Source organism: Cyprinodon tularosa, unplaced genomic scaffold (genome assembly GCF_016077235.1).
Source record: "Cyprinodon tularosa strain WSP-4 unplaced genomic scaffold, ASM1607723v1 ctg503, whole genome shotgun sequence".
Taxonomy (NCBI): Eukaryota; Metazoa; Chordata; class Actinopteri; order Cyprinodontiformes; family Cyprinodontidae; genus Cyprinodon; species Cyprinodon tularosa.
In genome coordinates this window covers 83,701-96,101 of record NW_024039234.1, presented here as the reverse complement: position 1 = coordinate 96,101, position 12,401 = coordinate 83,701, and the positions used below count along the sequence as shown (strand labels likewise).

The window sequence follows — 12,401 nt, the reverse complement described above, 5'->3', positions numbered from 1 at the left end:
TCATTTTATTCATGTCCCCATAAGTCGGAAGGTGAAGAAAATAAAAATTCTCCGAAGTTTCCCTCTGTCTTCCTGCAGAACGTCAATCTGCTTCATATCACTGTCAGACAGACAGAGGCAGAGTCTAAAATGCTTTGCCTCAATATGAACCTTCAAATGCCTACAGCTGCCATATCTGATGAGGCTCTGCACTGGTGGCAACGTGGATCCTGGTTTCAATCATCTGAATAGAGTTTCTGAACACACCTATGGTCGGAAATTTAGTGTCTTATATTTCATATATTAATATATCCTATTTACTCATTATAAAAGTTTTCACTTAGTTTGTTTCACCTGCAAGGCCACACAATTCCCCTGTGTGAGGGTTTTTTTAGACCAGACATAGCTTCTTCCCATAACAAACCAGATTCCTTCTAATGGTTTATTCATAACGTTACTGTTTAACCAAAGTGTCAGTAATTTGTTTTGACTCTGACAACTTTCCATTATTGTAAATAAGGGGGAACAAACACGGCCCAGGCAAAACAGGGCTGATTACCGGGGCTGTATGATGAACTGTTCTCTCTTTGCAAAGATATAAAACTAAAGTGCAGACTGAGTGAAATTCATCAATCTCTGTATATTTAACTGGGGTGAAAAGTTGAATACTTTTTTCCCCACTACACATCTCTTTGGTATCCCTAATATTTCACATGGCGAATATCTTATTTTGTTGGATAAATCAATGATACGAACATTCTGATCGTAAAAAGCCTGAAAAAAACGAATTTTATACAAATCATGTCCACCTATCAAAAACATGCTAGCTTATATTTTGGGGCTTTTGTTTTGGTGAGAAAGATAACTTTCATTAACTTTATTTTATCTGCTTGCTCCTCAAACCTAGAATCGATCCTAAAGCAAAAACACTAAAGCAGAAAAGCTTTTCATGCAGAAATAATTTTCTTTTCTTCAAATTAAACCATAGTGACTGTTGAAAGAAGCAGCTGAAACACACACCTGGTCTTCCTGTCTCCTTATCCGATGTCCTCTGCACACACATAATTACACAACAGGACAAATCAAAGCCAGATGCCTCTTTACTGCACAAACAGTCACTGCTGCTGCTGTTGCAGAGAGCCTTTAACATTTATTGAAGGTTTGCTTTTGCTTTCCAGGTAATTTGCTGAAGGTAAGACCTCCCTTATTTTAAAGTCTGGTTGACCTTAATTTGATTATTTTTATTTGCAACAAAAAAACAACAACCTATATTTGAAAAATATAACAGTTCTCTTTCTATTTTATTATTTTTAGATTTAAGATGATTTTCTTACAAAACCAACTGGCTGTATTCCTGACTTTGTTTCTCCTGAGTCAAGCTTCGGCTCAGAAGCGAGGTAGGATATTTGACTTTAAGGCACAACAAGTTTTCTACAATAAGGTCATATATATAAGAGTATATATGACTTTTTGGCATTTCTAAAAGAAGGCTGTCTGAATATTTAGGTTTATTATTGGTTAGGTTACCATCTGTGTGGCTGAGAACTCAAAAGCCTGAGAAAGCTGCAGTTTGGGTTGTAAATATGTCAAAATAATCCAAAAAACAAACATGCAGATGTTAAAAGGTAAAGGACAATCTGTGAACTGTTTGTTCAAGTAAATTATTCACGGATTTTAGTATCTTCAACTTTCTGGATGTGAGCTATTTTCTGTCTTTCATTTTTTTTTTTACATACCAGCAGCTACAACTTTATAAAAATAAGCAACTGTATGACTTTAGAAAAAGAATTTGATTCATTCAACTGAAATATTTGTGTAGCACTATTAAATACACTTTTGCTAAAAAAGTAATGAACTCACCCTAAAAAGATGACAGTTGCTTGATTTGTGCTCACAGCAATGAAGTCAAGGAACTTGAAATAAAAAATAACTTTTTTTGCGAATTATAGCTAGTTATCTTGGGAATTTGCTAAGTTAATAAGAATCAAAACTCTTTAAAATGTACTATATTTTGTTAAATATAGGTTCTGTGTAATGCACCCTGATGTTCTATCTTTCCGGTACTTTTTCTTGAAAAGAGATCACTTTGGACAAACTCTTTAAATAACATTTCATAGCTTATATGTATCAAATAACCAGGAGGCATGGTGACAGATTCTGATAGAAATTGTAAATTGACTTAGTTTAGACAAATTGCTTAGAATATACAGAAGGCAGCTGCTCACCTCTCAGGAAGTGGCCCTGGTTAACAGTTAAAAAGGTATTTTATATATCTCCAGTCTGCCACATCATCTTATTTTACATCATACACGTTAGCAAATGATTAGACATCCATGGCTCCAGCCTTATCAAAATATTTCACTTCGTTCTTAGCTGAAGGACACCTCTCTCATTCCATTCCCAAATCTTTGCCACTTACAAAATGAAGATTATAACTCTATATTGAGACAGAGGAATTGTCCTAATTAGATTAAAATATCAGTTCTTACGTGCAACAGAAATAAGATTTAGGATTTTTAATATTTAGGATAATTTCATTATCTTTTGTGGGTTTGCAAAATTTCTAAAAATAGCAGCTTTTTTGTGCAACATTTTAGACCTGGTTAAAGAAGCCCAGGACCTCTTCAAAGAAACATTTCAACTTCCCAAGAGGTCAAACATGGGTTAAATGACCCCTGTTTGATATTTGAGTCAGTGTGGATTTATTAAGGTAGTGAGAAACCAGAATAGGTTTGAATAGTGATTAAAGTTAGCATTTTATGCCCAAAATCATTCACAAACTGGACAGAATTAGTGTTAAAGTCATATTTTTTAAAATTACTAACTAAACTAACAGATTTATTTTAAATAGCAGTAATAATAACATGTTGGATAGTCTCAGCCAGAGCCCTGACATGAAGCAGCGACGCTGTTTTTATGTCTTCTGGAAGATGTCTGTATTATTTCCAATTTGAAAAAAAAAATGTAGGCTTACCATTTAAATGATGCATTATCTACAGCATTAAATAAGAATTAATAAAAGTGTGTCCTTTATATAGTGGATAAAGGCTAAAAGTCGGATTTATACTGTACATATCTGGACATGAAAAGTTAAAACAAAGGAATGCTGCAAAGATGACTATTAAAATTTAAAATTATTTTAGTCTTTATCCTCGCTAAATAAGCATAACAAAGACAAATCTTGAACAAATAGAAGGAAATTATCAATCAAAGTTTGGGCCAATGATAACATTTTCCCATCCTAAGCAAACATGTTGGTACAAAAGGACAAAACTTACTTTTTCTGATGCTGGTGCTCCTTTCCACCCTCTCAAGCATAGATTGAACTTGCAAAGCAGCCGAAGATGCTTCAAATATACTTGTAGACATAAACAATGTTATCCATTGTCATGTTATCCATAGGAAGAAGTAATAAGAATGAAGGGGCGAGTGGAAATGGAAATTAATATTTGTTTTCTATAATCAAAACAATATTTTGCAGAAAACGATTCCAACTTGGTGCATCTGGATCCAGTAGTCAACCCATGACTATTTCAATTGTCTTGATTGGTTTGAACCGTCACTAGTTCCTTAAAACAGTTTTTAAGAACAATTTGCTAAGCGGAAGAACTTCAGTGGCAGATCTACTTGATGTGTTTCCACTGTCATGATTTAACTAAAGTTCAGACCCAAATGCAGAGAAACCATTACAGAGAGACCAGGGAAAAAGTGTAACAGGTTTATTGAGAAGTTTGGTGGAGATTCCAGTGTTGCTCTGAACACTGCTCTACCGGAACTGAAAGGTGAAGGGAAGACACTGCGGTTAGTTCAGGTTCAGTGGGAGAATTGATTCTCGAACTTGAAGAGGAAAATAGGTTGGCAGACTCACGTTTCCAGAGATTAGGTTGACTCATAGACTCCAGTAGGTGAGGAATGTGTTCCGGTGTTTGTCTCATACATTGGATGGCGGAACAGGGTTACCCAAAATGCGATTGCTAGTTGTTGAACGGAGAAAGACTGACTGCCACTCAGATTTACTTGAACAGACTGTTGTGCAGATGAATCCCTTGCTCAGTGTGAAGCTCTGAGCAAGGGATGTTCCTCGGCTCAGTTTGAAGCTCATTAGATCCTTCCAGGGAGAGAAGGTCCAAAAAAATCCAGCTTGCAGGAGGATTTCCTGCCGAGAGGCAAAGACAAAAACTCAGTTTGACTCAGCAAAACTCAGCTTGGCTAGAGTACCCAAAACTGGCAAACACTCTGGCGTTGAGGTAGTGGCAGTCAGCAGCTTAAGAACACTCCATTAACGAGGTAACCCCTTGCAGGTGTGTGAGGAGGAGAATCAGAACCAGGCGCCGCCTGGTGGAGGAAGGAAGACAAACACAGAAACACAGACCACACAGACTGGAGTCCTAACATCCACTCTGTTTAACCTCTGGGTCAAAAAGACCAAAGATCACTAGAAAAATTGTGTAAGGATGCACAATCCATTTTTTTCTTATCCAATCCGACACCTGGGCTGAGCGTATCGGCTGATATCTGATACCCATTCAACTGCTGTCTGAATGAACCATATATATTGTCATGTCTTTAGCCTTGACGTAGCAAACTCACACAGATAAAAATGTACTTTATATAATCTATTAACAAATAAGCAGCACATAGAAAGAAATTTGCATGGATCTCTGATATCCGATATTTCCTCCCCGATAGCCGATCCAAATATCGGATCGGTGAATCTCTAAAATCATGCTATCATTGTAATCAGGACAAGGTTTGTGAAGTTAGGATGCAGCGTAGGAACCTCACAAACTTCCCTCTTTTACCATGGCGTTTATCTGGCTGTCACAGACAATTCACCTAGTCTGTGGGGCAAAGTGGCTGACTTAACCACCGGGCAGAGCCACTGGAAATTAAAGCCTGAAGTCTCCATCCCCGCTCTGCAGGAACTCACCGTCTGTGTCAATGTAAATCTGAAGGTACAGGAGAGGAATGAAAGTTTTTCTTTGTAGCAGATTGACCGCATTCTTTAATACATCAAATGAATCATCTCTAGGCCCAGGGTTTCTCATCATGGACAATCTTCATGTACCGTCATCCTAAATTTCAGTATGCAGAGCTTGGCATGGGTGGAAAACAAGGACGCTTAGTGGTTTGGCTGTTTGGAGAGGAATGGACGACCCCACTGATTCCCCTCCTGTCTAAAGAGTGGTACATTCTCTGCCTCACCTGGTCCCATACGAAGGATAGGCCTGCCCTCTACCTTAATGGGAACTTGATGAACATCACAGCAGGTTGGCTTTGCATTGACTGGTAAAAACGGATTGTTTGAGTAACTTTTTCTGAATAATCTTCAATGGATTTTCTCTCTAAGCTCATTCAAAAACCCCTCCTCTCAATCCAACGATGTGCTGCCAACTGGCTCCCAATGGGTCGCTCACTTTGGGCGTGGGACACAAAATCTCTGACGGGACCATCACGATCCTTCCTTACAGCGGCATGCTGGGAAAAATCTCCCTGTTTAGAATGTGGGGAAGAGAGCGCAACGACGAGGAAGTGACATCACTGAGCTGTACAGAAGGCGATGTGGTGAAATGGGTGTGGGACAACTGGGACACGGAGTACAGTGTCCCAGTCTGTGACATAACCTTACAGTGTGGTGAGTGGCTTTTATTCTTTTAAAACCTTTTTTTTTTCCTTCTGTGTTAAACATGTCCTGCAGGAGGAATCATAGTTTTCTACATTCGGTTATGCAATAGAAGAGAACTGTGCTGTGTCAGGATCATCAAACCGTTTACAGCTCTTTCCACTCTCATATTCACTGCTCTACTTAATTTATATACATAACCCGCAGATTAAATCCTGGCAATCTGTGCTTCAGTCAACAAATATAGAAGTCATTCTGCAATCAATAACAGTGCCCTCCACACATATTGGCAACCAGGCTAAAGACATGGATGAGGCCTTGACATTTTTGCAACAAAGCAACAAGAGTGAGATACATAAAAATCCAACCTCTACAGTAATTTGAGTCCAGTAGAAAGAATAAGAAAGTAGTGCTTTAATTAGCTGACTGAATAAATCATAGATTTGTGACCTTTTCCTCCTGAGGTGTAAATATGATGCAATACAGAGGCTAATTTATCTCTTTTTTCATTTTTATAAACAATCTTTGTAGAAACAAAGATTTCAACAGAGAATAAAAAAAGAAAAACCTTGAGCCTTATATTGTAGCTGAGGTTGTAAAGATAGGCTTGTTTCTGCAAAAGGGTCTCAAGTCTTTTTCCAATGTTGTTCATATTTATATCTATTTAACCTCCATCAGCTCTAACAAGCTGCCTTGCCCAGCAAAAGAGAAATATATTCAAAGCTTGATGCTATCACCATCACGTCTCACCATGATGTCTGTAGCTTTGTTTCATTTACCCCCCAACCCAACCGCTGCTGGTCTGTTTGCTGTGTTATGGACTTTTTATGGCTCTTTCAATATTGGTCGCATCCTCTCAACACTTCATAATAGAATACTCCTATACATGTGCACCTAATCTGATTCATCATCCAGCATGCCGTATCTGGGCTCCCAAAACTCCTGCATCGCCCGTGTGACACACATTTCATCAAATGGACACTGCGACACGCCACACTGGTCTTTTCTCACTCTTAAATAAACATACTGTGATGTGAGACTCAATACGGAAATATAGATACTAGAACCTTAGGCTCCAAAATCGTTTAAATTCATATTTTGATACTACTGCCATTTTAGGTAATGCATGTTCACAAGAAAATTGCTTAGATGCACGTGTTTGATGCGAACTAGTTTTTCTGTCTGGTGAGTGCAAAACACATCAACAGGTAATGCAAAGCACCGCATGTAGCCCTGCTTAAACAAACAGCAGGCAGATCATAAAAGAAGTCTATGAACAGTTATTTTAGATCCACAAATTATCAAAACGGAACCTGTGATGTTTGTGGGAAAACAGTGAGAAGTTGTTGCAACACGACAACATGCAGAACTGATGAGGACAGAGGAGGAAGAGCAACGGTGGAGCAGCTGCCATACAGGCAGCTACAGAGCGACATGTGGAGCTTTAAATGGCGCCAAGCACTGCTGCAGCTGGAGCTGCTCATATTAATAAATGAGTTACAGAATAAATACAAATAAATAGCTTCCAACAAATGCCTGCAATAATTCAACTTTTTGCACAGGCAGGAATAGTCAGCATAAGTTAGATTTCCAAACTAATTCATCACTTTAAGTTAATTACATTGATCATACAGTAAAAAAAAATTATATATTAGATGCTTCAAAATAATTTATGCAGAGGTTTCAAGTACATATACTTTGTTACTTTACTTACGTAGGAATCTTGGCTATCTATACTTTACTGGAGTAATTATTTTTAGACAACTTTTTAGATTTATTTCTACTTTCTACACCTTATATTTTAAAAGTAGACTCTTTAATTTTGTTTCATTTAAGCTTATTTTCCTTTTTGTCTGTTCGTATTTAAAAAAAAAACAACAAAAAATCCCAATATAATTTGCTTCATTAAGGCATTAATTTCTTTGTGGTTTCACCCATTTGTTGCTCCCTACATACCAAAATAAATAGTTTTTAAGGATGATGCAAAGTTAAGTTTGACACTGTTACCATTAGTTATAGAACTAAAACACTTAAGTACACTGGAAAAAAACGAATTCTAGATGCTATTTTTCTTAAAATAAGTGCATTCGTTCTTGACTGAGGAGGTAAAAGGAACAAGACAATTTATACGTAAAATAAGAAAACACAATTGCATTGTTTTATTTCAAGTGCATATTATCTAATTATCTTGTTTTAAGAGTAAAAATATTCATTCATTTGCAAAATATGTCATTTACCTACTCAAATATAGGATAAATACACCTAATTTAACACATTTTTTCTTATTTCTAGATCGTTTTTACAGTGTATAAGAAAGTTATCTTCCTGAATTGTAGAAAACATTTCCTTTATTAGGGTAGTGCAGTAAAGGATCTTTTTTTCCTGCATTACTTTTACTTTTATACTTTAGGAAGATACTTTTACACTTGAGTAAAAAGCTTAGGTTGATACTCTAACTTCTATAAAAATGTTTTAAACAGTAAGATTTATACTTCTACTTGAGTAATAATAATTCATACACTGCAAAAAATAGAAATCTCAATAAGTTATTTTTTCTTAAAATAAGTGTGTTTTTCCTTGATTTGAGGAGGTAAGTAAGACACTTTGCCAATGGAACAAGACAATTTCCTTTTAAAATAAGAAAAAAATATTTTATCGTCTTATTTCAAGTAAATATTATCTAACTATCTTATTTTAAGAGTAAAAATACTCATTCCATTGGCAAATCATCTTATTTACCTGCTCAAATTAAGGCTAAATATACTTAATTTAAGCCATTTTTTACTTATTTCTGGATTGTTTTTGCAGTGTATGTTTGACGCCTCTGAATTTATGAAATATATGTTCTGCTACTTTTTATCAGTCCGATTAACTATAACCTTTCAAATGTATAATATTTCAAACGTGGATATTGAGAATTTTGTGGAATAATTGCAGCATTTATTTATTTGAATGAATATTTCAAAGCAATTTTCAGTTAAAGCCATCCAGTATTACTGTATACAGCAGAAATTTTTAAACATCGGGCTCACTTTTTCTGTTTTAGATGTGTATTTGCTCCAGCAGATTATTGCATTATTGCAGAGGACTGTCAATCACCCATGCATGAGGCGGAGGATGGGTATTGATTGGTTATTTCCATTTGTACTGAATAACAGAGATTGGTCAGAGTTTTTACAGTCCTTTATCGCTCACAGAGATATGACTGTTTTATTCCTCTTGCTGAATACAATACATATAAAATACTATTAGGATGGAAGAAATAACTCCCCCAGTATAACTAAAAGTTTTTCTGAAGAGGATTACCAACTAAACCCCTAATGTGGATCAGGGTTAAAGGTGCAGAACAAATGTAAACCATATTTGTCAGATGTTTTGTTTGTAAAAGAAATCCCAGTAGCTTTGCAGCTGTAATATATATATATATATATATATATATATATATATATATATATATATATATATATATATATATATATATATATATATATATATATATATATATATAAAGATATATGCTTTTGAAAAGTGGGGTATGACTTTACCATGCTGGTAATAACAGCAGACAGACCTGTGCATGTTTCAGTGCCCTGTTAGGTTTCAGCTTGTCATGCTCTTATAGCCCCGATATTCAGCTAGAGAAGAAGGAGCAGCTAGTTTAACAGTTTTGAGCTATGGAGGATAAAAAGTTAGGGGGCAGTTATCTAACACCTGATTGGTCATCCTACACATTAAGGCGAAGCAAATCGATTAGAGACTCGATTCGCGTTAACCCCGCCCCCTAACTTTGATGGGTGAGTTTGACAGATTCTTTTAATGGTTTCGATGCACAGGACCATGAAATAATTAAATGCACACTGAAATAATTATATATATTTTTTTAATAAAATGAAGATGTATTTTATTAAATTAATGACACATTTATATATTTAATTGCTTATTTAATGAATTACACATTTAATTAATTGTTTATCACTGTATTTATTTATTTAATTGTGGCACTTTATATTAGTGACGTGGTTTTAATTAATGAATGACACATTTATTTATTTAATTCCACATTTAATTAATTATTGACACATTTAATTATTTATTTAATGCTGTATCTATTTATTGAATTTTGGCACTTTTTATCCTCCATAGTTATCCTGTCTTTTACAGCACAAACACTAATTTGACATAAAAAAAAAAGGAATAACATAAATTTGAAACATGTTAGGAAAAAAGGGTAGTAAACTTGAAGGATTCACACTTGAATATTGAAGTTCTGTAATACTTTATAAAAAAAAAAAACAACTTTAAAACTATGACTAACATAAGCTTGTTTTTATATTAACCCAAATACTTTTTTTCTAACTGGTTTTAATTTTGTCAGAATGGTCTTTTTATGAGGTCATCGTCCAGTTTGTGATCATGCGTTACGACAAAAACACCACCGAGCTCTACCAGGCCAGAGACATTGCGCATCGCTGGGTAAAAAGAACACATATCTTCAAGTTTTATTGTGTATTAAAAACAGAAAATATGACTACCTCTTTGTTTAGGATGTAATCAATGTTTTTTTTTTTTTAGCTTAGATGTGTTACAGAACAGATACACAAACAGAAGAGAAAATAGAGAGATTTAGAGCCTTTTATTATAGTACAGGTAGTGATTTGAATAGAAATGAGTATTACTAACAAATATAGGCACAAATATAATTGATATTTTTACACATAATAATATTTTTATCTATTTCCTTTGCTGAACTGCAAAGAACTCATAATTATTTGTAATATTTTCTTCCCGCAGCTCAGAAAGGTTTTACCATCTGACATCTATTTGCACAGAGTGTCTGTGTTTGAAGCAACCAGGTAAAAAAAAGAGCAGATTCCCAACTCTGACCTTTTGGTTTATGTTGATTAAACCCTGTTTTACAGCAGAACTAATGAACTGTGAACTAAGTGTCTGTGATCTCTCATGCAGATCCGATAGAAAGGAACACATAAAAACCCCACCTGAAGACGGGCTGGTAAACACACTACAGTTACAGCTGGAATACTGCTTAAAGCAAACATAAATGCATAGATAACAGGCAGCATAACCTTCCAATGGCTTTGATAGTTACTTAATAAATATACTTTAATAATATAACTATGCTGCTTAATTTAGAATTCATTCTTACAGCAATGTTTGACATTTAGGAGAAGCTAAGTCTTAGAATTAGATTTTAAAACTGTGTCTTTTTCTTCTGCAGGCACGGTGGGCTCCAGAAAATATATCCAGGTAAATACTCATATTAATGACAATTCATTTAATGCATGCCTTGAAGGTGCTCACCAGACAGAGAGAGACTCTGTTTACAAGAAAAAAAAAGTCTCTAAATACCACTATTATGTTTTCCCATACTTGAATATTGAGTTCCTTTTTGCAGGTTCTACTGCCTGGTTTACATGAATGTCATCCCTAAGTTGGATGTTGCAGCTGTGCAAAAAGAAATGTACGCCGACCTTTCACACGTCTACACTGACCTCAGAGATCTGCTGCTGCTAGCTGACGTCAGCACCATCTACACCACCCCTGTTGGTACGAAAGAGCTCCCACATCTCCGAGGATATATGATACTCATGAGTTGTGCAGAAAGTCTGATCAACTGCTTCCTTTCCAGAGAGTTTCTCCATGACAACCACCAGCCCTCAGAGTGCCACAGCAACATCCAACTCTGTCTCAACCTCCACCTTTAACACCGCTTCAAGCTCTACGTTCACCCAACTAACAACACTGAAAACAACTACTACAACTTTTACTACCAGAGGAGTGACAACCTACACCATTACCAGAACCCCTGCAAATGTCTCTGGTCCCTCTGGTAACAGGTTTTTGAATTATAATTATGAACTCAGAGTCTTAAGAAAACTCTTATGATTTATCTCACTCAATTTCTCCCAAAACAGAACTTTATTTCGAAGTCAAGGTGAATGTCTCTATAACAGGACACTGCGACCCACAGGCGATCCTCCCTAACTGGGTATGCCTTACAAGTAATCACATTAAAACTTCCTAGAAAGTAAAAAAACAAGACAAAAAGCAAGAGTGAAACATCTCAATTCCTTTCAGCTTAACATGAGTCTCCCTGATGACTTAATGATGGTGCTGGACCTGCAGCTGCTTCCCCATACAGAGAGGTGTGCTATGCAAGGATGCTGATACAAAACTGTTTAAATACATAGGATAAGGTGAAGGAGTATGATTAAATAAGGTGGACTTCTTCATACCCCTTTTCAGACAAACCTTATACTTAGAACAATTATATACACTCACGGGCCACTTTATTAGGTACCCCATGCTAGTAACGGGTTGGACCCCCTTTTGCCTTCAGAACTGCCTCAATTCTTCGTGGCATAGATTCAACAAGGTGCTGGAAGCATTCCTCAGGGAGTTTGTACCATATTGACATGATGGCATCACACAGCTGTCGCAGATTTGTCGGCTGCACATCCATGATGCGAATCTCCCGTTACACCACATCCCAAAGATGCTCTATTGGATTGAGATCTGGTGACTGTGGAGGCCATTTGAGTACAGTAAACTCATTGTCATGTTCAAGAAACCAGTCTGAGATGATTCCAGCTTTATGACATGGCGCATTATTCTGCTGAAAGTAGCCATCAGAAGTTGGGTACATTGTGGTCATAAAGGGATGGACATGGTCAGCAACAATACTCAGGTAGGCTGTGGCGTTGCAACGATGCTCAATTGGTACCAAGGGGCCCAAAGAGTGCCAGGAAAATATTCCCCACACCATGACACCACCACCACC

At 36.3% G+C, this 12,401-nt stretch overlaps 1 protein-coding gene across 1 annotated transcript; it reads left to right on the top strand.

The window, feature by feature from the left end:
- Positions 1-1,297: 1,297 nt before the first annotated feature.
- Positions 1,298-11,788, top strand: LOC119795208 (adhesion G-protein coupled receptor G4-like). The gene is made up of 12 exons (XM_038303081.1): positions 1,298-1,376; positions 4,807-4,934; positions 5,012-5,249; positions 5,330-5,614; positions 9,978-10,075; positions 10,394-10,455; positions 10,568-10,613; positions 10,839-10,867; positions 11,016-11,167; positions 11,250-11,450; positions 11,536-11,609; positions 11,699-11,788. The coding sequence occupies exons 1-12, from the start codon at positions 1,301-1,303 to the stop codon at positions 11,786-11,788; spliced, it is 1,479 nt and encodes a 492-aa protein (XP_038159009.1). The 5' UTR covers positions 1,298-1,300.
- Positions 11,789-12,401: the final 613 nt, after the last annotated feature.